Source organism: Thermobia domestica, chromosome 7, assembly GCF_964235325.1.
Source record: "Thermobia domestica chromosome 7, izTheDome1.hap1.1, whole genome shotgun sequence".
Classification (NCBI taxonomy): Eukaryota; Metazoa; Arthropoda; class Insecta; order Zygentoma; family Lepismatidae; genus Thermobia; species Thermobia domestica.
In genome coordinates, this window is record NC_137460.1 from 20,853,305 (window position 1) to 20,876,232 (window position 22,928).

The 22,928-nt window shown below is 36.4% G+C and overlaps 1 protein-coding gene across 3 annotated transcripts in view; it reads right to left on the reverse strand.

Annotated features, from left to right (window-relative positions):
• Nucleotides 1-22,928, reverse strand: part of Hr39 (Nuclear hormone receptor FTZ-F1 beta) — a 331,622-nt gene that overhangs the window by 36,878 nt on the left and 271,816 nt on the right. For all 3 annotated transcript variants that reach the window (XM_081764182.1, XM_081764183.1, XM_081764184.1), the window contains one exon: nt 3,592-3,726. In XM_081764182.1, the coding sequence (XP_081620308.1) occupies nt 3,592-3,726 (135 nt within the window). The remainder of the gene's footprint in view (nt 1-3,591; nt 3,727-22,928) is intronic.

The following is a 22,928-nucleotide window of genomic DNA, read 5'->3' on the forward strand; positions in this document are numbered from 1 at the left end:
TTTGGAGGTATTGTTATCACAAGTCACCTAGTGGCTTTCCGTTTTCAGCTGTTCAGAAACGCAAAAATAAATGCCGATTTTCAAAATGGCTCGAAATCGAAAGCAGATAAGTGAATCGTGATAACGGTATCTCATGTAAAATGATATTGTCTAGGGCGCTGTTGTTCCACATTTCGATTATATTTTTATCTATTTGAAGATATCACATAATTACTGTAAAATTAGCGGTATTTTAATTTCACCGGGATGAGGCCTCTTTAAGAAAAACAGCACCGGCGCACGTTTCGCCTCCGTAGCAGACATCAAAACCACCGCGACGGCTGAACTTCAGAAGATATCAAAAAGAGGACTTTCGTCGGTGTTTTTAGCAATGGCAGGAGAGGTGGAAGAAGGGTGTATGTTCCGAAAGTGTCTACTTTGATGGCAATTAAGTAAATATGTACTTATATTGGTAATAAAGAGCAACAATAAAATTCCGTAAACTTTTTGATTGCTACTCGTATGTCTGATATACTGCCGAAACTGTAACGTAGATTGGTAATAGTAAGTGTCTGCTTTCGTCAGATTTTATTTTTATTTGAACTGGAAATTAAATTGGTCATGTGAAAAATTGTCAAACTTTTAAGATGAAATTGTTAAAACCTCACGGCATTTTCATGGGAGTACATTTACTGTATTCTCTTAAAAGTAAAACATAATTATTTTAAAACTTATTATGCTTCTTTAGCAATGAATGTAAGAGAATGGTAACATAATTTATTTGCAATTTGCATGTACACTCATGTCCAAAATGATTGTCACATATCTATAACTGTCTTCTTGGAAGAATATAATTTGAAAATGATTTTGTAGGGTACTTTTAATACTGATACTATGTGTATAATCGGGAAATGTATATTTGTTGTAAATTTCATAGGAAAAGAATTATAAATACGAAAATTAGAGTGAGTAAAACAAAATGTTGCTAAATGGACAAGAAAGTTTTATTTTCGTTTTATTGTTCTTATTTACTGCTCTTTTGATACGAAATTTGCTGCATACATGTCTTTGCCGATTATACACATACTAACGTTATAAGAAATACCGGGCGAATTCGTTATCAAATTATATTCCTACAACAGCACATTTATAGACATGCGACAATAATTTTGGACATGAGTGTACATGTTACCAGGGTATTAAACCTTCATATAATTTGAGATGGCATTTTCTGTTGTCAGTGTCTAAATAAAATAATAGAAAACGAACAGTATCTTTAAAAAAATACTGGTAATTATCAGCCCAGTTCAGCTCCTTTACTACTATTATTATTATTAGATGGATAATATCACTTTGTGGTATCAAAATGTACGTGAGTTACGAACCAAAATCAGCAAATTTATAAATCCCACGTTGTCACTGGGACTTGGTTTAGTGATATTCACATCAACAAAGACTATTATCCAGATACTTATCTCTGCTTTAGAGTGACAGACAGTATGAATCTCATGTGTGAGAGAGCGGTGGAGGTATTTTATGTGTAGTGACAAGTAATATGGAAGTGTACAATAAAAAGTTAATTAACCTGTTGGTCGAAATTTTAAACATAAACGGTACTTTGATTTCTTATTCACAATGTTGTAATAAATAAATAAATCTATCTATATATATAAAAGAGAACGTACAAAATCCTTTGTCCGCTCATCACGCTAATACGGCTGAACCAATTTCTTTCATTTTTGGGGGGTTATTAGGATTTGGACCCTAGATGGTTTTTATCATATCACTTTAATTTTTAATTACCAGTGTCTTGAGATAATTGACCATTCAAGTGTCCATAACGTACAAATCCTTTGTTATTAGTTCATCATAGGTAAAAATAAACGTATTTATATGCAACCCGCATGACCGTGTCACTCGGCGGGTTAACATAAATGACAGGCGATATACAGCGGAAAATAGCTTGAATCTTCTGTTTAAAATTTTTTAATTGATTTGCTTATTTTTACAGACACTTTTACAATATGCCAGCACCGGGATGACCGCAGCGAAGCGGGGCGGGTTAACATAAATGACAGGCGATATAATGTTAAGATTTACTGCAATCTTCTATGGTTTTTATCATATCACTTGAAAGCGAAAAAGTAAAAATTATCTAAGTAACAAAGTTTATTGCGTTCCGGGGTGACCGCAGCGAAGCGGGGTGAACGCTGCTAGTAAATAAATAAATAAATAAATAAAGGACACCGAGCTCATCTGATATTGACGAAATCTAACACAGTAATAGACCTTCATTACCTCAATATGCATGCGAAATTCGATTTATTTTCCTATGTAGACCTTTGGTTCCAAAGATATGGAATACTAAAATTTGAGGTTTCGACTCAGTCAAAATTTTCGAAAAAAGTCACTAACTGCAATTGAGGTTCTTTATAATAAACTGTTAATTGCTATTTATAATAAAGGGTTAGCTAAAGTTAATGAAGGGCGATTTTTTCATAACGGAAAGTTTTATTGATAAGATTAAAACAATGAGCATTATCAATAAAAATGTTGCAATACGACGAGACATATTCACAACATTCCTTTCAGATGATGAGATAACCAACCAATTATTTTATAATTGCTATATTTAAAAAAATAAACAAATTTAGTTATAAAAATTCCGGAATTTAAATAAAACTTACCTAAACTTTGCAGTAAATAACGTGTCTATAGATCCGTTATAGTCATCATCTGATAAGATACACTGAATGTTTACCTCAGACATACTCGTATACAGTACAAACACAATTCACATTGCCTGTAATCTCTATTGTATTATTTTTTAAAAATCTTTTGCATGTAAACTCTATTGGGTTATTTGTTTTAATCTTTGTCTGTAAAGATTTACTGAGTTAATTCTTTTAATATTTTACCTGTAAAATATATTGGTTTATATATTTTAATCTTTTATCTGTAAAGATCTATTGAGTTATTTATTTTAACCTTTTACCTGTAAAATTTAATGGGTTGTTCATTTTACTCTTTAATCTGTAAAACCTATTGGGTTATTTTAATTTTTTACCAGTAAAAAACTACTAAGTTAATTTATTTTAATCCTTTACCTATAAAATCTATTGGGTTATTTGTTTTAATCTTTTACCTGTAAAGTTCCATTGAGTTATTTCTTTTAATCTTTTACCTGTAAAAATTTACTGAGTTATTTATTTTAATTTTTCAAATGTAAACATTTATTGGATTATTTGTTTCAATCTTTTACCTGTAAAAAATTACAGGTAAAAGATTGCCTTACCTGTTTTTTACCTGTTGAATTATTTATTTAAATCTTTTACCTGTAAAATCTATTGAGTTATTTCTTTTAATCTTTTACCTGTAAAATTCCATTGAATTGTTTCTTTTAATCTTTTATATGTAAAGATCTACTGAGTTATTTAAATATTTCACCTGTAAACATTTGTTAGGTAAAATCTATCGAGTTATTTCTTTTAATCTTTTACCTGTAAAATCGACTGGGTTAACTCTATTGATTTTTTACCTATAAAATCTACTACATTATTTCTTTAATCATTTGCTACAACATCTATTGGATTATTTAATTTAATATTTTACCTGTAAAATCTATCTTACTGACTTCTCCATCGGAACCTGACAAATCATCGTCTTCCACTGGCATGTTATCCGCCACTCCAGGTGGCAGTTCAGGTTTCCCTGAAGGGTGAGCTCCTTGGTCACCACCACTAGTCCCTTCAAGAGGAAAAAGAAAGGAAAAACGTATAATTAGTCGTGTATTCCTAAAGTATAAAAAATGACTTTTCATCTTTACACCAAAAGAAGATATGAAACATCAAATAAACACATACGCTACATAAGAAGAAACTCGATATCATGATGCATCAGCAGAAATATTTCTTCATATCAAATTTAACGTAGTCTATGTGAACACCCGCTTTACATAGAACGTAAACCGGGAGTTTAATATATAATTCAAACCACACGAAATCCCAGATGCTCAAACATCAAATTGCAAGAAGACTCACCATGGACCACAAGGACCTCTGAACGAGAAATACTAATGACAGAAGTATGAAAACACAATGAATTCAATGAAGATAAAAATAAATAAATAAATAAATAAATAAAAAGAACTAACCAAGTTTTGCAAATAACTTTAAATGTGCTAACGAAAATACGCCCTTCTGAAATACATTTTAATTCAAGTTATGTCGTGCTATTCTGCGTGAAATGTAAATTATTGAACTCAATAAAGTTTTTTTTTTTAAGTTCAATGTTTCCTCACCATGAAATGGAAGTTAATTCTCTCAGGAACTGAAACTGTTTCCAAAAGCAAAACTCCATAGTCAAGCAGGTTACCTCTTCTTTCGCGTGACTAGCGGCCACTGAATTTTGAGTAAGACATGTAGTTCGCCAGCAACTGTAGAAAGAAACCGCGAAGTCAACATCTACAATAAGAACGCAACACCTATCAACCTGTCAATGATTTTTTTCTAGGCTCTTATGAGAGTTCATACAATATGAGTATCGCGGAAAAAAGAGAACAACTCAATCCGGATACTCGTGCCTCAGTATGAATTCACTGACCGAAAAGATTGACAGTTACCGGTGCAGACTTAAGCTAAAAGTTTCATTTTGCACAAAATATAATTATTTTCCCATTCAGGACTCACTTATCCCTCGGTTTCATGGACTCTTGGTGTTTAAGGCACTTGAGAAGCAACGGACAAAATCTCGAGAAGTTAATTACGTTTGAAAGTTCTGAAGGTTTTAAACTAAAGATAATAAATTTAATTAGTGTGTGTGTATATATATATACAAGGTGTTTCAAAACAACACCGACAACATTTGGGAGATGATTCCTGACACCAAGATAAGACAAAAACTATATAGACCAACTTGTGTTCACAAATGCTTCCTTTCGGAGTTATAGACTGCCGAAAACATGAAAAAATTAATTTTAAAGGTCCATAACTCCAAAACTATGGCACGTACCGTAGTCGGGTCAAGACTTTACTTAGGAACTAATGTGTGCGCTATCCAAAAATGTATGTTTCAGATTCCTGTAGTGTATAGAGGGAGTTTGGCTACGGGCATATAATTTGAAGTATTCACCAACTACCTCTATAAAAATTATTGTTGAAGTAGCGCAGGATTCTGAAACTTGGATATTTGGATAGGGCACATACTATTTACTAAGTGAAGTCTTCACCCGACTACAGTAAGTCACATAGTATGGAGCTATGAACCTTTAAAGTTAATTTTTTTCATGTTTTCGGTAGCCCATAACTCCGAAAGGAAGCGTTTGTGTACTCAGGTCGGTCTATAGATTTTGTCTTATCCTAACGTTGCCGGTGTTGTTTTGAAACACCCTGTATAGTGTGTTAGGTATTTTACATATTGGGTTGTGTGTGTACTTGATTAAAAGTACAGTAACTGTATTACTATTCTTTCTTTCGTAGTGCAATTACGGATGTTAGCCATCGCAGATTTGGTGTCGAAACTTGCGGTCAACCATCAGACCTTTCTATTCGTTAAACCGAGGAATGAGTGTATTATGTATTAGCGATGAGAAAGGAAAAAAAAAAAAATCTCCTTGGAATTCCCTTATTTCATGATACAGGAATGAAGCCATGGAAAGCGCTCCTTTCTTTTTTGACAGAACAAACAACATTGGTTAACATATTTTTTCGTTCCTTGTTTGTGAAGGCATACTTCTCCACATACTTAATACGTATTTTTCATTTAAGTTTCTTGCACGTCCGATTTAAAAAATTTTTCTTCGTTTACTCTTTGAAAAGCCAATGTTACATGAATAGAAATCCATTACCTACGATCATATACTCTTTGCATCGAACCTTTTATTTATTTATTTTTTCAGAAGCCTAAGAGTTAGAATATACGCACTGTTATGAGTACCGCTAAGCCAGTGGTGCCCCCCCTTATGTCCATGACGCACCCCCCCCCCGCAATTGTCTATCCATAGGTGTTCTTCCATGAAAAAAAATCTTTTCGATTAACTTTTACACCTCCTCAAACATATTTATATAATTTTAACCCCCCCAAATATTTCAATGACGCAGTTTGCGTCATAGCCCCCCTTGTGGGCACCCCTGGCTAAGCCCAACGATAATAATTGCACTTTGCAACATCTGCTAAATATTTACCACCTGACTTAAGATTTAGGAATTAATTTCTGAGCTTTCGGCATGTACGGCCATGTTAGCCCGTTACGTATGACGGATTACGTTCCTTCGACTATCACACTACTCGAGGAAAGGGAAGGAAGAAAGGATTGGGGAGAGAAGGAAGCTTCCTGGGACCTATATATTAGGTACTATCCTGGCATTTGTCTGGTGTGAATGAGGAAAACTCAGGGAAACATCATTCACGGAGGCTGGCCGAAAAAGGTTTTACACTTTTTCGACCGAATGTCCCCGCTGGGAATCAAAACCGGGACCACTCGCACTGAAGATGAAAGCGTTAGCCACGTATACCTGAGAAGTGGATATTTAAAATGGTGGCTCGTCCGGAAAATTGATCAAGAGTAGAAGTCAGTGGTATGGTTACTGAGAGGTAAAAACACTTCACCTGCTAACATAGGCAGATTGTGGAAATGTGTGGGGAGAGCTCAACTTCAATGGCAACCCTGGACACAGCGGTAGACCCAGTACGTCAACCACTGATATGAACTGTCCGGTGTGAGTGAATATATTCGCGTGGACAGAAGAAATTACAGCCAATGTTAGGTGAGTTGGGACTACTATATGGTGTTGTGCAGAACATTTTGGTTCTGGTACAGGATGTGCGTGATACGCGTGCCACGGGCACTATGCGAGAACCATGAGACAACTAGAATGGCGACATTGTTGAATATTCTGCACAGGGGCGTCATATAGGTGAGGCAGGGACGGGCATTTCCCCCCTAAGTTTGAGATTTATATAGATTTTATCAATAGAATAGTAGTAAGTCAGTGAAAAACGCGAAATTTTATTTACATCAAGGGGTCTTGCCACCCTCCCCCCAAGCCAAATCTGAAACGACGCTACTGATTCTGCAGCCGAGAGGAACAATTTTCTTCTCTCGGTAGTGACTGGTAATGAAACTGTTGTACCTGTTCACTTTATCAAGGTAGCAGACATCCATGGAATGGAAGCATGCATCTTCTCTGCGCAAACAAGAAAGCCAAAGTGGCTTCTTCGTCCAGGAAAGTTTTGTGCACTATATTGCGGGATGTATCTGGTGTAATACAGATCGATTATTTGAAAGAGAGAGAAACTATGAATACTGAAAGGTATTGCAAGACAGTTCTGAAGCTGCAGCACGCTATTAGACGAAAACGTTCTGCTCTCCTCCGCCGTACCCTGATTCTTCTGGATGATAATGCGAGACCCCATTCACCACAAGAAACTGTTGAGTGCATTTACAGTTTATGCTGAAAAGTAAAGTCTATAATCCTGACCTAGCCTCCAGTGACTTTTATTTTTTCCCTGCTCTAAGGCAGAACATGGCTGGCCACCATTATCTGACATGTGATGTTAAGATCGCTCTTTCACGGTGGTTACGAGAACCTGACGCGGGTTTCTATGCAATCGATATGGAAAACTCATGTACCGTTGTGACTAGAGTTTGAACAAAAATGTTCTTAGTTTTGAATGCCCTCTATCATCAGGTGTGTTGATCTTCCAGCTCTCTCACATAAGCCTTAATAATAGGCTATTTAACGTTTCTTCCGACTATCCCTCGTATATATTAATATATGTGTTTGATAACACGAAGTTCTTACCGACCAGTACTACTTTTTAAAAATATTTTAATTAGTAGCAAAACGCCCACTAAGAAGGGGGATACTGGGGAGGGGGTGGCAAATTTTTGAGTAGGAGGTCTAGGCACCCAAGCTCCGTCACTGACCTGTTTAGTCAATGATCAACGTCAACAACACTTTTATCAATTGACGTAAATTTCTATTGAACACGAACCTTCCGTGGGATGCTTTTCATTAACTGCGACATCACTTCCCTTTGTCAGATTCTGGAAATCGAAGTCTCTCCTCTCTCAACAGCATGCGTAGGCACACCGCACAAATAAGTACCAACAAATACAGCCTACACACATGCTTACGAAGGAATCGTCAAAGGCAGTTCTCTTTATCTACAACGTTTGGTATTAAAGGAAGAATTTCAATTTCATATTTCACATTAATTCTAATGTTACGTCAATATTTCAATTTTATTTATATTTATACGTATTTTAAAACAATATATCATAGTTAATATTTTTAAAAAAAAGTTTTAATGTGTTCGCTAGTCCCGCCCTATTTTTATCTATTTTCTTTCCCAAATAACTGCACAAAAAACTGGGTAATATTAGAATTTTTCTCAATAATTTTCAATTAAAAAAATACTACTGAATAAACTAGTCGATATTTTTTAGTCAATATTGTCAAGTTTATTGTTTAAGCCCTCGACTGCATAACTGACTGGAAGACTATTTCTTAACAACCAGAGGCAAGGCCCAGGCGCTTACGATGCTCTCGACCTCAAGATTTATCGACGGTTTGAATCAATAATTGTCGATTGTCTCAAGCAGTGATGGTCAATTTATACGGTTGCATCAATAATTGCCGATTCTCTCAAGCAGTGATGGCCAACTTATCGGGTTCCATCAATAACTGCAGATTCTCTCAAGCAGTGACGGCCAATTTATAGGGTTGCATCAATAACTGCAGATTCTCTCAAGCAATGATGGCCAATTTATAGGGCTGCATCAATAAGTACCGATTCTCTCAAGCAGTGATGGTCAGTTTATAATTCATTGTGGGCCAGGACAAAATAAGAACAATTTTCTGAATCTTGGTTCTATTCTGCATATCTTGCTTCTTGTTCCATTAACAAATGATTTATTGGGCTGTCATTTGGGCATCAGAGCTCTGAAGAATCCAATATTTCACCGAATACAAAGCTACTGCTTGAATGTATAGTTCTGTATTTATTCATTCTTCTTTCAAATCATTGATACTAAATTACAATTACTCTGTTTTAAGGGTAAAACGTGTCTTGTCCTTCGGTTGTTTACTCGGGTTGTTTGCATCTGTTTTCCTTTTCTGGTATAACGGAATATCTTTCTTTACTTCTTTATTCATTTATTTATCTTCGAACATCCACAGGAATAAACTCCTAATTATAAAACTCTTACATAAATTGGAATACATTATTTCATGTTATACAGACCACAAAAAAATAATAAAAATAAAACATAAGGAAACAAACGTAATCATAAAAAAGAAAAAAAATCACAGAAAAGTGACCAATCAATCTTTACATTACATTTTCAACTTATGCATTTTACAACCGGAATTATAACAATACGACCGATGTTTTTATTTTGTATATGATATATATTCGTTAATATTTTTATAAATTTTGCTAACTTAATACTAAAATCTAATTTTCAATGCTTACCAGATAATTTATTATACGTCTTGCACATTCAATGTATGTATGTATCAATGAGTTTTGTAAAGAAACAGTTCTGATTACATTATTTAATAATAAACCTCTTAATCTTAAATTGCATTGTCTAACATTAAAACTAATTTTTTCAAGAAAATCAGTGTTATCCATTATTCCATTTATTCGCTTATATAAAAATATCTGATCCAAAATTTCACGTCTATCAGTCAGTGATATACAATTAAACTCTTTCAATAATTCTAGATATGAAATTCTTTTATTTAAAGCCTATTCATGATATCTCTTGTAATAGAGATATCGCAAGAATTTCTTTTGAATATTTTCTAACTGCTTTAGATAGGATTTGAAATTTGGTGACCAAATTATTGATGCATATTCCAATTTACTTCTTATTAAATTATTAAATAATAATTTAATAGAATATGTATTCGTCAAACTTTGTGTGTTTCTAATTACAAAACCCAATGTCCTATATGCCTCTGCTACTATATTATCTAATAATAAAGTTATATAAATGTGTGTGTGTTATCAGGTTTTCGCCTAGAAAAGTATGACCTACAGCTAGTGCCCGGTACAGGAATAAATCTTCACCAGATCTAATCCCGAACAAACCCTTTTTCGGTTCTCGCCTCGGGGAAGAGGGGTTCTGATTTGGGAGGTAAAAATGTATGTGGAAACGTATGCATGTTTTTGTCGGTTTCTAATAACGCCTTGCGTCTATGCTTCCCGATTACTTCATGGTTCTGCGGGTTTATATAACAGCACAGGATAAATACCGGGAAATGGAATAAGGACTTTTTCCTCTCTTTTAATCGATGTTGTGAATTAAGTTCGACGGGTGCTTACAGCTAGTAATATATACACAGTGTTTCAAAACAACACCGACAACATTTGAGAGGTAACTCCTAACACCAAGATAAGACAAAAAGTATAAACCAACCTGGGTGAACAAATCCTTCCTTTCGGAGTTACAGACTGCAGAAAATATGAAAAAATAACTTTAAAGGTGCATAGCTTCAAAACTATGGGACCTACCGTAGTCGGGTCAAGACTTTATTTAGGACCTAGTATGTGCCCTATTCAAATATCCATGTTTCAGAATCCTGTGGTACTTCCGCAAACATTTTGATAGAGATAATTGATGAGTACTTCAAATTATTTGCCAGTAGCTAAACTGCCTCTATGAAAACTGTTACGTGAGTACCTCAGGATTCTGAAACATTTATTTTGGATAGCGCACATACTAGTTCCTTAGTGAAGTCTTGACCCGACTATGGTAGGTCGTATAATTTTCGAGCTATCAACATTTAAAGTTCAGTTTTTCATATTTTCGGCAGCCAATGAACTCCGAAAGAAAGCATTTGTGCACCCAGGTTGGCCTATACTTTCTGTCTTATCTTGGTGTCAGAAATTACCTCCCAAACGTTGTCGGTGTTGTTTTGAAACACCCTATATATATTTTACAGGGTGCCTTAAAAGTCCCCTGACATAGGGTAACTCTGTTATTATCAGAGTTACAACAAAATGTAAGAGGAGAAACCGTCTCGAAATATGATGTTTTCAAACTAAAGTGAAGGATTTTTTTTTTTTTTTAATTGGACGAGCCGTTTGGGCTGTACACTCTTTATGCGCCCAATGTTAAATGAAAATTCAACGTTACCGTTTACCTGGACCCACAACGTAAGTGAATGAAGTTACTGTTTTTTATGCTAACGTGTCGGTGGCCAAATCCCATTTCAAACAGTTTGGGTGCATAAAGAGTACAGCCTAAATGTCTCGTCCGCTTTGAAAAATTCCTTCACTTTAGATTGAAAACATATTTGGAGACGGTTTCCACTTCTTACATTTTGTTGAAATTTTCATAATAACACAGTTACAGTATGTCAAGGGACTATGGGGACACCATGTATATACAGGGTGGGCCATTTTAATTAATCCACGAAAATATCTTAAAAATGATAAAACATAGAAGAAATGTTTGAAGTACACGTTATATATTGTTAAGGGGGAAAACCATTTCCACCAAAAGTACCCCTCCCAACCCCCCGGAAATGGGGGTAACGGGGGGTAACTTTGAAATGTCAAATGGGAACATGGGTCGAGTAATACCTCGTTCGAAAGGTCTTGAAAAACTAAGTAACGCTGTACCAAAATTTGTTTCATATGGATCACCAGTTTCAAAATGGCCGCCATGATATACTTCGGAAACTCCAGTAGCCGTAGTATGAAAACCATGGAAGGTAAATGAATGGAACAAAATTGAAATACGTAAATATCATAGGGCATATCGAATGATGTGACCCCTGCGATCCCAGCGGTTTCCCTGAAGGGATCTTGTGAGCTAACTTCAAAATTTCAATGTCCGACCGGACAACGGTTCGGGCGTACGTTTGACCTACCCAATGCTGTTTGGAAGGCAGACTTCAGGGATAGAGAGTTAGTGCACTCAGTTAATGCGGATGGCCACAGTCAAGGGCGCCCATAAGAGGGGCAAGGGGGGCTCTCGTCCCCCTAGAGGAAATTGTGCTTCGGAATATCGAAAACTCAATAGAATTTTTAGAATAGCTACAGCAAAATTTGAAACTATATTTGAAATGTCGCTTTTTCTTGCCTCCCTTGTAAACCACAACATGGGCGCCCTTGGCCACAGTTACATTTTGATTAGCTATTAGCACTCATGTCATATTGTGAGCTTGAGGGACGAAACAGTGTGTACGTATATCCCCGAAATGCTTTCCGAATAACCAGCACGCATTGCATAAAAATTTCTGTGGCGACGGAGATTAGCAAATTCACACGTTTGTAAGTTCCAGCAACTGCATTATTCGACAACTTCTTTCGTATAACGTTCCTTCTGTTTTCGCATCAAATCATACTTAGCCAAACAGATATGCGTTACCATTCAAATAAAATTTCACCTTTTTTTAGTCACTACAGCGTCATCCTTACAAACAAATGTTTCAACCATACCATACCTATTTGTAAGGTAGCCTTAATTTGCGAATTAAAGTAGAGTTCTCATTTGAACTTTCACTGTTACTTTCCACCCCACTTACATACAGGGCACAGGAAAAGATTATTTTGCAGGACTTGTATATCTCTCTATACATTATGGCAATTTTACTCTAACATTTTTATCTCTGTTATATCATTCTCGAGCCTTGGAACGCCTCCGTGGTTTTCCTATTTAATTTTCGTTATTTTCATTTATCTCTACCCGTATTCATACTATGGGCACTAGACGTTTTCTTAGACACATTCACCATGACTTGGCGATCATTTTGAAAACGGTGTCTCATGTCGAAAATATTCTTACAGAAGCTGTTTGATATTCATTTGTCTATGTAACATGATGTTACTCGCTTCAAGTTGCTATTTGAAATTTTCAAGTTGGCCCCGGATACCTTTCAGTGGAGTCACCCCGACAACACCTCTCGATGTGCCTTACGTCAGTTCCATCCAATCGCTTTCATACTACGGATACTAAACCTTTTCTCTGACACTGATACTATGTTTCGGCGGCCTTTTGAGAACACTGCCATTTCACCTCAATCGTTTTCTCCTGCAAGATGTTTGATTTTGCAAGATTTATCGAAAGAGGTACCACTCGACTCATGTTACTATTTGAAATCTTGAAGTTAGCCCCCAAGACCCCTTCAGGGAGGCCACTGGAATCACAGGGACCACACCATTCGATATGCCCTATGATATTTACGTATTTCAATTTTGTTCCATTCATTTACCTCCCATGGTTTTCATACTATGGCTACTGGAGTTTCCGAACTATATCATGGCGGCCATTTTGAAACTGGTGATCCATATGAAACAAATTTTGGTACAGCGTTACTTAGTTTTTCAAGATCTTTCGAACGAGGTATTACTCGACCCATGTTCCCATTTGACATTTCAAAGTTACCCCCCGTTACTCCCATTTCCGGGGGGTGGGGAGGGGTACTTTTGGTGGAAATGGTTTTCCCCCTTAGCAATATATAACGTGTACTTCAAACATTTCTTCTATGTTTTATCATTTTTCAGATATTTCCGTGGATTAATTAAAATGGCCCACCCTGTATATATATATACAAAATTTTCTGAAAGAACGTTTGTGCGGTACTACTTCAATTAAAGTTGAGGGCTAGAAATGTTTTGAATTTGGGCCGAAGCAAAGATAACCAACCTGAGATTCGGTGATTAAGGTCGGTGTAAAGGGACAAGTTTTGCCAATAGATGTCACTACAGTCTTCGTATCTCTCAAATGTATTTTTTACCATTCACGAAAATTTACAATTTCTCTTTCAAATTTCAACCTAGGGATTTCAAATTTTTAGAGAAGGAACTTCATAACCTATCGAAGGCAACAATCCGTGCCGATTTCTTATTTAGAATTTCCTTGATTGTTGAAAGAGTTATATTGTGAAAGGTTTGGATATTTTTTTCCAACAATGAAGAGAATTCCAAATTTAAAAAAGTCGGCACGGATTGTTGTCTTTGATAGGTTATCAAGTTCCTTCTCCAAAAATTTGAAGTCTCTAGGTTGAAATTTGTACGAGAAATCGTGAATTTTCGTGAAAGGTAAAAAATACATGAGAGAGATACGAAGACTGTAGTGGCATCTATCGGCAAAACATGTCCCTTCAAACTAACCTTAACCCGAATAGATTGATGGCTCAAATGGACACCTAAGTGGTATCAAGAATGAACACAGATTGCTACTGAAAAAGTAGACTGAGTAAATGAAGAATATACAAAGGGAAACAAGTACGTGGTCATGACGGCCTTTAAAAATTTAAGGGAGGGAGTTAAGAGAAAAAATTGAACCCAGTTAATATTAAAATTTTAGGGAAAGGAGTTCGAGAAAAAGTTGAAACATTTAAACCAGTTAGTACTAAAAATTTATGGAAAGGGGTTCGAGAGAAAGTTGAAACCAGTTAGTACTAAAATTTTAGGAAAGGTAGTTCGAAAAGAAAAAAGAAAAGAAAGAAAAAAACATTTAAACCAGATAGTCCTAAAATTTTACGGAAAGAGGTTCGGGAAGAAGTTGAAATATTTAAACTAGTTAAATCAGAAACGGAAACACGTATTACTCAAGGCCGCAGAGTAGATGATTAGGATTAGAATAGTTGAGTGATTTTAAAAGTGATTATTCTTTTTTGGGAAAGGCAAATCAGTAGAAGAATTAACAGAGTGCATCGGGAATATGGGGGATAAGGAGCTGATAAATTCAAATGAATGACGACGCCAATGGCGCCGGAACTAATGTTGGTTGTGGGGTAACAAATTATCATCATCAATCCAACACTAGACAAAATTTCGCCACAACTTTTCCCCATAAATATCTATCGCGGGAAATTGTTTTCGTGTTTCTCTGCTGTACTCTTTGATTTCGGCACTCAATCTTGCATAGGAATATTTCTTCTCGTTTCTCGATATCTAGTCAATAATTGCTTTTGTGTATATCACAATATGACCAATTTGGATGCCTTATTTTCACATCCGTCATTCCTATTGTTTCTTGACGTTGTAGTTTTCGATTCCTTTAGTTTAGTAAAACTAAAAATTTTACTTCACTCCTAGCATTCTCTCTCAATGCTTTGCTGTATAATCTGTAGACAATAGATTTATATATCGCGAACACTATTTCTTGGTATATTTGTTCCTGGCCAATCAACAAAGGGCAATGTCACTTCGAACAGCCACCATTGTATGACGAAACTGTTGTGATTGTGTTTTTCTATATTTTTATCACATTTCCTTGCTCAGTGAGTTACTGCGTCTAGTTTGACAATATGAAAACAAGGAACAAGGCCTGTACTATATTTGGATATTCAAACAATTTTAACACCACTCGTCGTACATTCTGAAATGCGTTCCTTATTTGAAAGACACTTAGTCTTAGGCTATTTGAGAAAGCGTTACAGCCTGTAGCGAACGCGGCCAAAGTGGCTATTCAGTAATTTTACTTTCACCAGATGTGTAAATCATACTGTGAGCCAGTCAGGGTTTCCAGGTCTTTTTGCCTGGTCCAGGTGTGTAATAGCAGAGTTCCAATACTCTGCACAAACCATCTTCCAAGCAGCTGTTTCTTGCTACAATCCCTTTTCCTGGCAACACGATTTCAGAAGGAAGGGAAAAAAGGAAAGACATTTCAACAGCAGGCGGTTTATTGTTCCGACCCGCACCAAATACGCTCGAGCTGACGTTTTCTCAGCGATTTTATTGCTTTCGCGTTTATGATTACCCATCTACATTTAAATACATGGTCAGCGTATTCCAAGAGTACGCATGAGCAATAAATACGCTTTGCGATCGCCTCAAATAGCCGGGTGCTTAAGAAACGCTGCAAATACGTGAACGTTGTATCATGAAATCTCCCAACAGAGGGCGTGTTTGAAGCGAGCGACAATAACTGCAATAAGTCCCAATCATGTTTCAAAACAATTTCAGCACTAAATCATTAAGACTGTATCAATGAGATGATGTGAACGGGTGAGGACCATCGTATTAAGTACCGATCTGGTAACATGTTTTTTCACCACTCATTGCATTCACAGTTAGTTCGCCGTCTAGACAACGTTGATACCAATCCCATGATTATGTTAGCACGTGAGAGAGTTAAACCATATAACCTGAGACCAACCAGAATACAAAGAACTCATAAAAGAAAGATGACGAAGAGACGCAAGAAGTATCAGGTGGGTCGCCCGAAGCAAACACAGGACGTTGAAGGACACCGGCATTCACGCCAGAGGTCTCCACTGGCCAACAGGTTGCTTGGGTTTCCTTCTACTCCGAATGGGTTCGACTTTCAAATGCCTTTCGCCATCCATGCCACATTCTCACAAGCTATACAACAATTGGCCCCAAGGCATATAACCAACGTAATACCTATCTGCTTCCTTTACTCAGGAAACTCTCAAAGAAGCCGTGCGATGGTAAACGTGGCACATTACATTCAATCTACCCACGAAGAATGACCGCTCTCTTTCTATACGAAATATGTACACAATTTCCCGTAGAACTACCTGGCTGGCTATTTACATGATTTCTAACAAGATAACCTGATACTTAAAGCTTATGAATTGCACTATGGACTCAGTAGCTGATGCGTTGTTAACGCTACGATACCAGTCATTATCATCTGAACTGGAATAATTTTTATACTGCTCAACAAGGCCATTGTAACTTTTTTGTGCATTTGTGCATTAAAAGAAATGGTAAAAACTTATCATCAAGTACGTTAATGTCTGGGCTCATAATACTGAGTGAACGTCGAAATTATCGACTATTAGAAGTCTATGATTTCAAGGAGTGGCCTAGGGACCATATCACAGATCGTGCTCAGCGTGGGTTACCAGTATTTTAACAGGACTATCTTCACCCTTTGTGCTAAAAGTCTTCCCTGGGGAAATCTGAAATCATCACTGACTGAAAATTGTATCTAGGACTAAACGCACTAAATCAATGTGATTCATATATTATTTCAAAGTACACAGGTATAACATACCTTCTTAAGTTACATAATTAATGAGAGCATATACATTACAAGGACGAAAATCGAAAATAAAAGAGGGCACGGTGGCTCAATGGTCCAGTGTTTACGTCATATGTGGTCCCTGTTTAATACCCGGCCAAGCAAGTTTCTGGTCGAAAACGTCGTGTCCGTGAGTTTTCTCGGGATACTTCAGTTTCCTCTCACATTTCATTCCACCAATTCTTCCATCTTCATTCACTTGCCCTTCTCATCCGTCTCCCTTAGCCTAAAGGACATAAACGTGGGACATTAAACTGAAAAAAATAGAAAATGAAACACAAAGAAAAGGAAGAAAAGCACACAAGAACGCATTACTAATTACGCTCAATGTAAAAATGGCGTGACTTTCAGGAAACATGCCACGAGAGAGAAAAATGCACAAATGATTATTTGTTTTATTTCTTTGTTTATAGTTCGTATTCGTTTCGGCACTAGCGTCATTTCTACTTTTGCTTTCGGAAGGGAAGAGGGAGGAGCAACACTTCATTAATATAAGCACTAGTTCATTCGTATAATTGATTAAAATTTAATATTCCTCAAACTTGAGGAGGGGGAAAAGTGCCCCCTTGAACCTCTAAATTATTACCCTGGTGTTAAACCAATCACTAAATGAATTTGAAAAGAAAAAAGTGATTGATTCTATTTAAAACAAAAACTTGTTAGCATTAGATTTATCTTCAGATGCCTTTTATGCTTCATTTAACGTAAAAGCCGGATAACTCTAATAAACCTAGCCGGTGAGAGAGAGATCCAAAATTTGCGTTAGCTTTGGCTTTGAAATGAAAATAAGGCTAAGGGAGACGGATGATTAAATGAAGTGAATGATAACGGATGATTAAATGAAGTGAATGATAACGGATGATTAAATTAAGTGAATGATAACGGATGATTAAATTAAGTGAATGATAACGGATGATTAAATGAAGTGAATGATAACGGATGATTAAATGAAGTGAATGATAACGGATGATTAAATGAAGTGAATGATAACGGATGATTAAATGAAGTGAATGATAACGGATGATTAAATTAAGTGAATGATAACGGATGATTAAATTAAGTGAATGATAACGGATGATTAAATTAAGTGAATGATAACGGATGATTAAATTAAGTGAATGATAACGGATGATTAAATTAAGTGAATGATAACGGAATAATTGGTGAAATGAAAATGTGGAAGGGAACGAAAACACCACGAGAAAACCTGCGGACACGATGTTAACCACCACAAACTTATTTTACCTGGATCAAACCAGGGACCCCACGCACCAGAAGTAAGCACTCTACCACTGAGCTACCGTTTTCTCGGGGTTCTCCAATTTCCTCCCACTTTCTTCATTCTACCCTTTCTTTCATTTCTCATCATCACCGTCTGCTTTAGCCTACACGGCATAACCGTAGTAAGTAAAACTGAAATACCTCATTTCGTTTCATTTTTTCTTTTATAGTTTTAAATAGTTTTTTATGATGAAATACATAGACAAATAGTGAATAACATTGTTTTCAAAAACATTATTTTAAGGTTAGTTTGAAGGGACAAGTTTTGCCGATAGGTGTCACTGCAGTCTTCGTATCTCTCTCATGTATTTTTTACCTTTCAAGAAAATTCACGATTTCTCTTACAAATTTCAGCCTGCAGACTTCAAATTTTTAGAGAAGGAAGTTCATAACCTATCGAAGGCAACAATCCGTGCCGAATTTTTATTTAGAATTTTCTTCATTGTTGAAATGACTTGATTGTTGAAATGAATATCCAAACCTTTAACAACATAACTGTTTCAACAATGAAGAAAATTCTAAATAAAAAATCGGCACGGACTGTTGCCTTCGATAGGTTATGAACTTCTTTCTCTAAAAATTTGAAGTCTGTAGGTTCAAATTTGTAAGAGAAATTGTAAATTTTCGTGAAAGGTAAAAAATACATGAGTGAGATACGAAGACTGTAGTGACATCTATTGGCAAAACTTGTCCCTTTACACCATCCTTAAAAAAATGTGAAATGTAAGAAAGACAAAAAGTGAAAAAATAACAAAGTAGTTTGCATGAACTTGTTGGTACTGCATGTGTGTGTGCCCATTCGTATCCGGAAATAACGTTCGTAAGCCGAGGGAAAAAAAATGTTCACAAAGCACGTTCATAGACAGAAAGTACACTATACGCCGTAGTAAGCATTCGACTATTAAAAAAAAAAGAAAAAAATCTATTATGTTCTTCCAGGTTAAAACATCTATTTATCAATAAAAATGCCCAGGAATATTCAAACACAGAGCCGCTTCAAACACTGAGTATTTACAAACAATGCTGAACAAATATTAACATATTGAGTGTAATTTTGGGGGGGAAACAAACCCTATAAAATGGAATGTGACTAAATACATCGGAACTCTGCCGCATTATAATTGAGCATTCTTCAATTTTGACATATTTCTCTTTAAACGAGATACTCCAATCTCTGTTGTCGATCTTGAGGTCACAACCTTTCTCGTTGTGAATTGGGTGACTACGCCCACGATAACAATCGCTGTTACATGCCACAAAGTAACAACATGTTTCATTCTTTTTTTTTTTTTTCTGATTTCATTTCATGTATATGTATTTTTCCGGTGATGACTAATATTCTTGAGGTATGCACGAAATATTACTTCCGACATCGTTCTCCAGCTTACACGCCTATTTGACAAAGCATTTAGGTATTTTTCCTAACAAAACACATGGAAATATCTTAAGATTTAATGAAACACATTTTTACTTGTAACGCCAGGGACATGCTAAAGAGAGCAATGAAGTATTATAAAACCGCATGGATAGGAACTGATTCAAGTAAAGAATGGCGATAATCAAACGTTTTCACGACAAATTGCGCATTGTATTTAGCGTAGGTATTACTGACCATTGCTGTAACGTAACGTCTGTTTATTTAAATTATCAGCGATACGCCCCCCCCCCTCAATTTGCCTGGGTCTCAAATTTACACTTCCAAAATCGTAACGAGTTCCTATAATCATATACATGTCAAATACATAGGAAACAACCTTACTTGGTAGCCTGTGTTCCCTTCTTCAGAACAGAATCTATCTATATCGGCTGTCGCCTCCCACCATAATTTCTTTCTTTCAATCAGTTCAAACCCTGCTCCCGCCAAGTGAACTTTGTGGTGGACAAACACCGTGTGCGTGGGTTTTCTCGGGGTTCTCCCGTTTCCTCCCACTTTCTTCATTCCACCATTTCATTCATTACTCATTATCACCGTCTCTTTTAGCCTAACCGGCATAAGCGTGGGACGTAAAACTCAAAATTTCATTTCATTTTTTTCTTTCTTTCAATGAAAAGAATATGCATTCTTTGCTATGGCAATCATTTTTAAAAAACTATTCATGGTAAGTTTTCTTTTATAGATAGTGTTCTTAAAAGCACCAAATTCGATTTTCAATTAAAAATTCTGCCACCCCCTCTCCCGCCAAAAAAACTCATTGACGCAACTTGATCCCTAAAACCTAGCTGTGGGCACCCTTTGATGTGACCTACCAATGCTCTAATATACATCGCTATTTTTATTCGGTGTTGTATTCAGCATGAACGTTTGGTAACCAATGTAGCGCAGTGTCGTTTTTATTCGGAGCTGTATTCAGCATCAACGTTTAGCAACCACTGTGGTGTCGTCGTTTGCATTTGGTGCTGTATTCAGTATCAACGTGTGGCAATCGCTGTAGTGCAGTTTAGTTAATTTTATTCGGCGCTGTATTCAGCACCAATGTTTGACTATCCCTGTAGCGCAGCGTCGCTGTTTGTTTTCGTTTAGGCTTGACTCCCGGTCGGTGTTGAAAACCACCAAAGCATTACATTTGGTGATTGTAAGTGCAGCCGTTATTCCTGTAGTTATCTTCGAAACCGAAACACAATGTGGATCTAGAAGAGCTCAGCTCGCTCAGATCAACGACATCTGTTTTCTACTGGGATACTGTGGTTCGGTAACTACGTTGGAGGGAGCAAGTACATAATTCTACGATTACCTGGCATAATTTCATCTTACAACGATGCTACAATTGAAAGTTATACATGAAATTGTTGAACTGATTAAAAAAAAAAAAAATGAAGTTTTCGTGAAAGAAAGCTTTTGTTGCACTTTATAACTACCTACGATTGACACAACATGCAATTCTGCATTTACTATATTTCTGAGTTTTATTTCTCGGTTTTCGCTGAAAAATTACTCTACAGAAATTCCGAAAGTAATTGTATTTCTTAAGTTGAAAAGAAAGAAAGAAGAGGAAAGAAATGAAGTCCGTAGCGTGCTTGGAGGTAAATGGTCTTCTGCCTGGGAACCCAAGAACCACCGATAATAAAGGGTGAACATCCGAAGACGAACCAGCCTGGCACGAAATGTTTATTAAATTGCACGGACGGACGTTTGAGATTTGAGACAAGTTTCGTATTTTCAGAACAAAGGAAGAAAAAAAAAGCTGTCTGCAATGATTGTCTATAATACTGCTTCCCAATTACTTCAAAGTTACGGACCGTCTTTCTACTTTTAAGGCAAATTGTAGACTAACTAACTAACTCTATGGCCTATGGAACCTGGAGGTTCAATGCCGCGTTCACAAAAGCTCTCCACTGACTTCTATTCTTAGCTAATTGGATCCAGTTTCTACTTTGTATTCCTATCTCTGCGAGATTCATCTTAATATTATCCTCCCATCTGCGCCTAGGTCTTCCTAATGGTCGTTTTCCTATGGGTCTACCAGTCAAGACTTTGAAAGCGTTTCTACTTTCTTCCATTCTAGCTACATGACCTGCCCACCTAAGCCTCCTAGACTTGACGACCCTAACAATGTTGGGTAAACCGTATAAACTATGTAGTTCCTCGTTATGAAGCTTCCGCCATTCCCCATTCTCGTTCCTCTTGGGTCCGAATATTCTTCTCAGGATCCTGTTCTCAAATACTTTCAGTCTATGTTCTTCCCTCAGAGTAAGCGACCATGTTTCGCAACCATACAGAACAACAGGCATGATTATCGTTTTATATATTTTAAGCTTCAAATTCCTCGACAGAATTCGCGACGACAAGAGATTTTGAACCGAATAGTAACACGAATTCCCTGCTTTTAGTCGACATTTAATTTCTTCGTGAATATGATTTTGTTAATATGATTTTGTTTTCTTCGACTGTTAATATTGATCCTAAATTGTAGACTACACCTCCAAATTTTGGTATCTGTGTAGTAGTAGCAGTAGTAATTGGGCAGTGGGTAGCAATATTGATATCAATTAAATCAGAAACATGTTATAACCACACAACATACTGTACAAGGGTACATTCAGGGGTTCATGGCGTTATTTACATCTTTATAATGTCACAGACTCTTAGGGGGTGATTAGTCTATAGCTATACGAGGGTTACCACTAGTCATTATATATATATATATATATATATATATATATATACATACAGGCGTGGATCCAAGGGGGGATATACACTGAATAAAATGGGCTTCAATCTGCTTTACATGGATAAAGCTGCAAACTATGGTTTAGCCTCTCCCTTGATCATATCCTGGATCCGCCATTATATATATAGTACAAGGAGAGATCGAGTGAGTTATGTCATGAAACTTATGAGGTGATAGTCAACAAAACTATGAATGAGGAAATTAAAGGAGAAGTGGCAGTGTCGTTCACAAAAGAAGGGTAATAAGGAAGGTCTAAATGAAGAAACCAGGATACCGGTTGTGAAGGGTTTTCCGAAAATTCATAAAGAAAATATTAAACTAAGACCTGTGTTGGATTGCAGATGGAATATATTTGAACCACTGGAGCAAAAGATACAGAAAGTGGTAGAAGTGATAAGGGGGCAACAAGAAAGTAGCAGTGTGAAGAACTCGGTGGAACTGCAGAGAAAATTGGAGGAAGAGGACAGATTAGAGCTAAA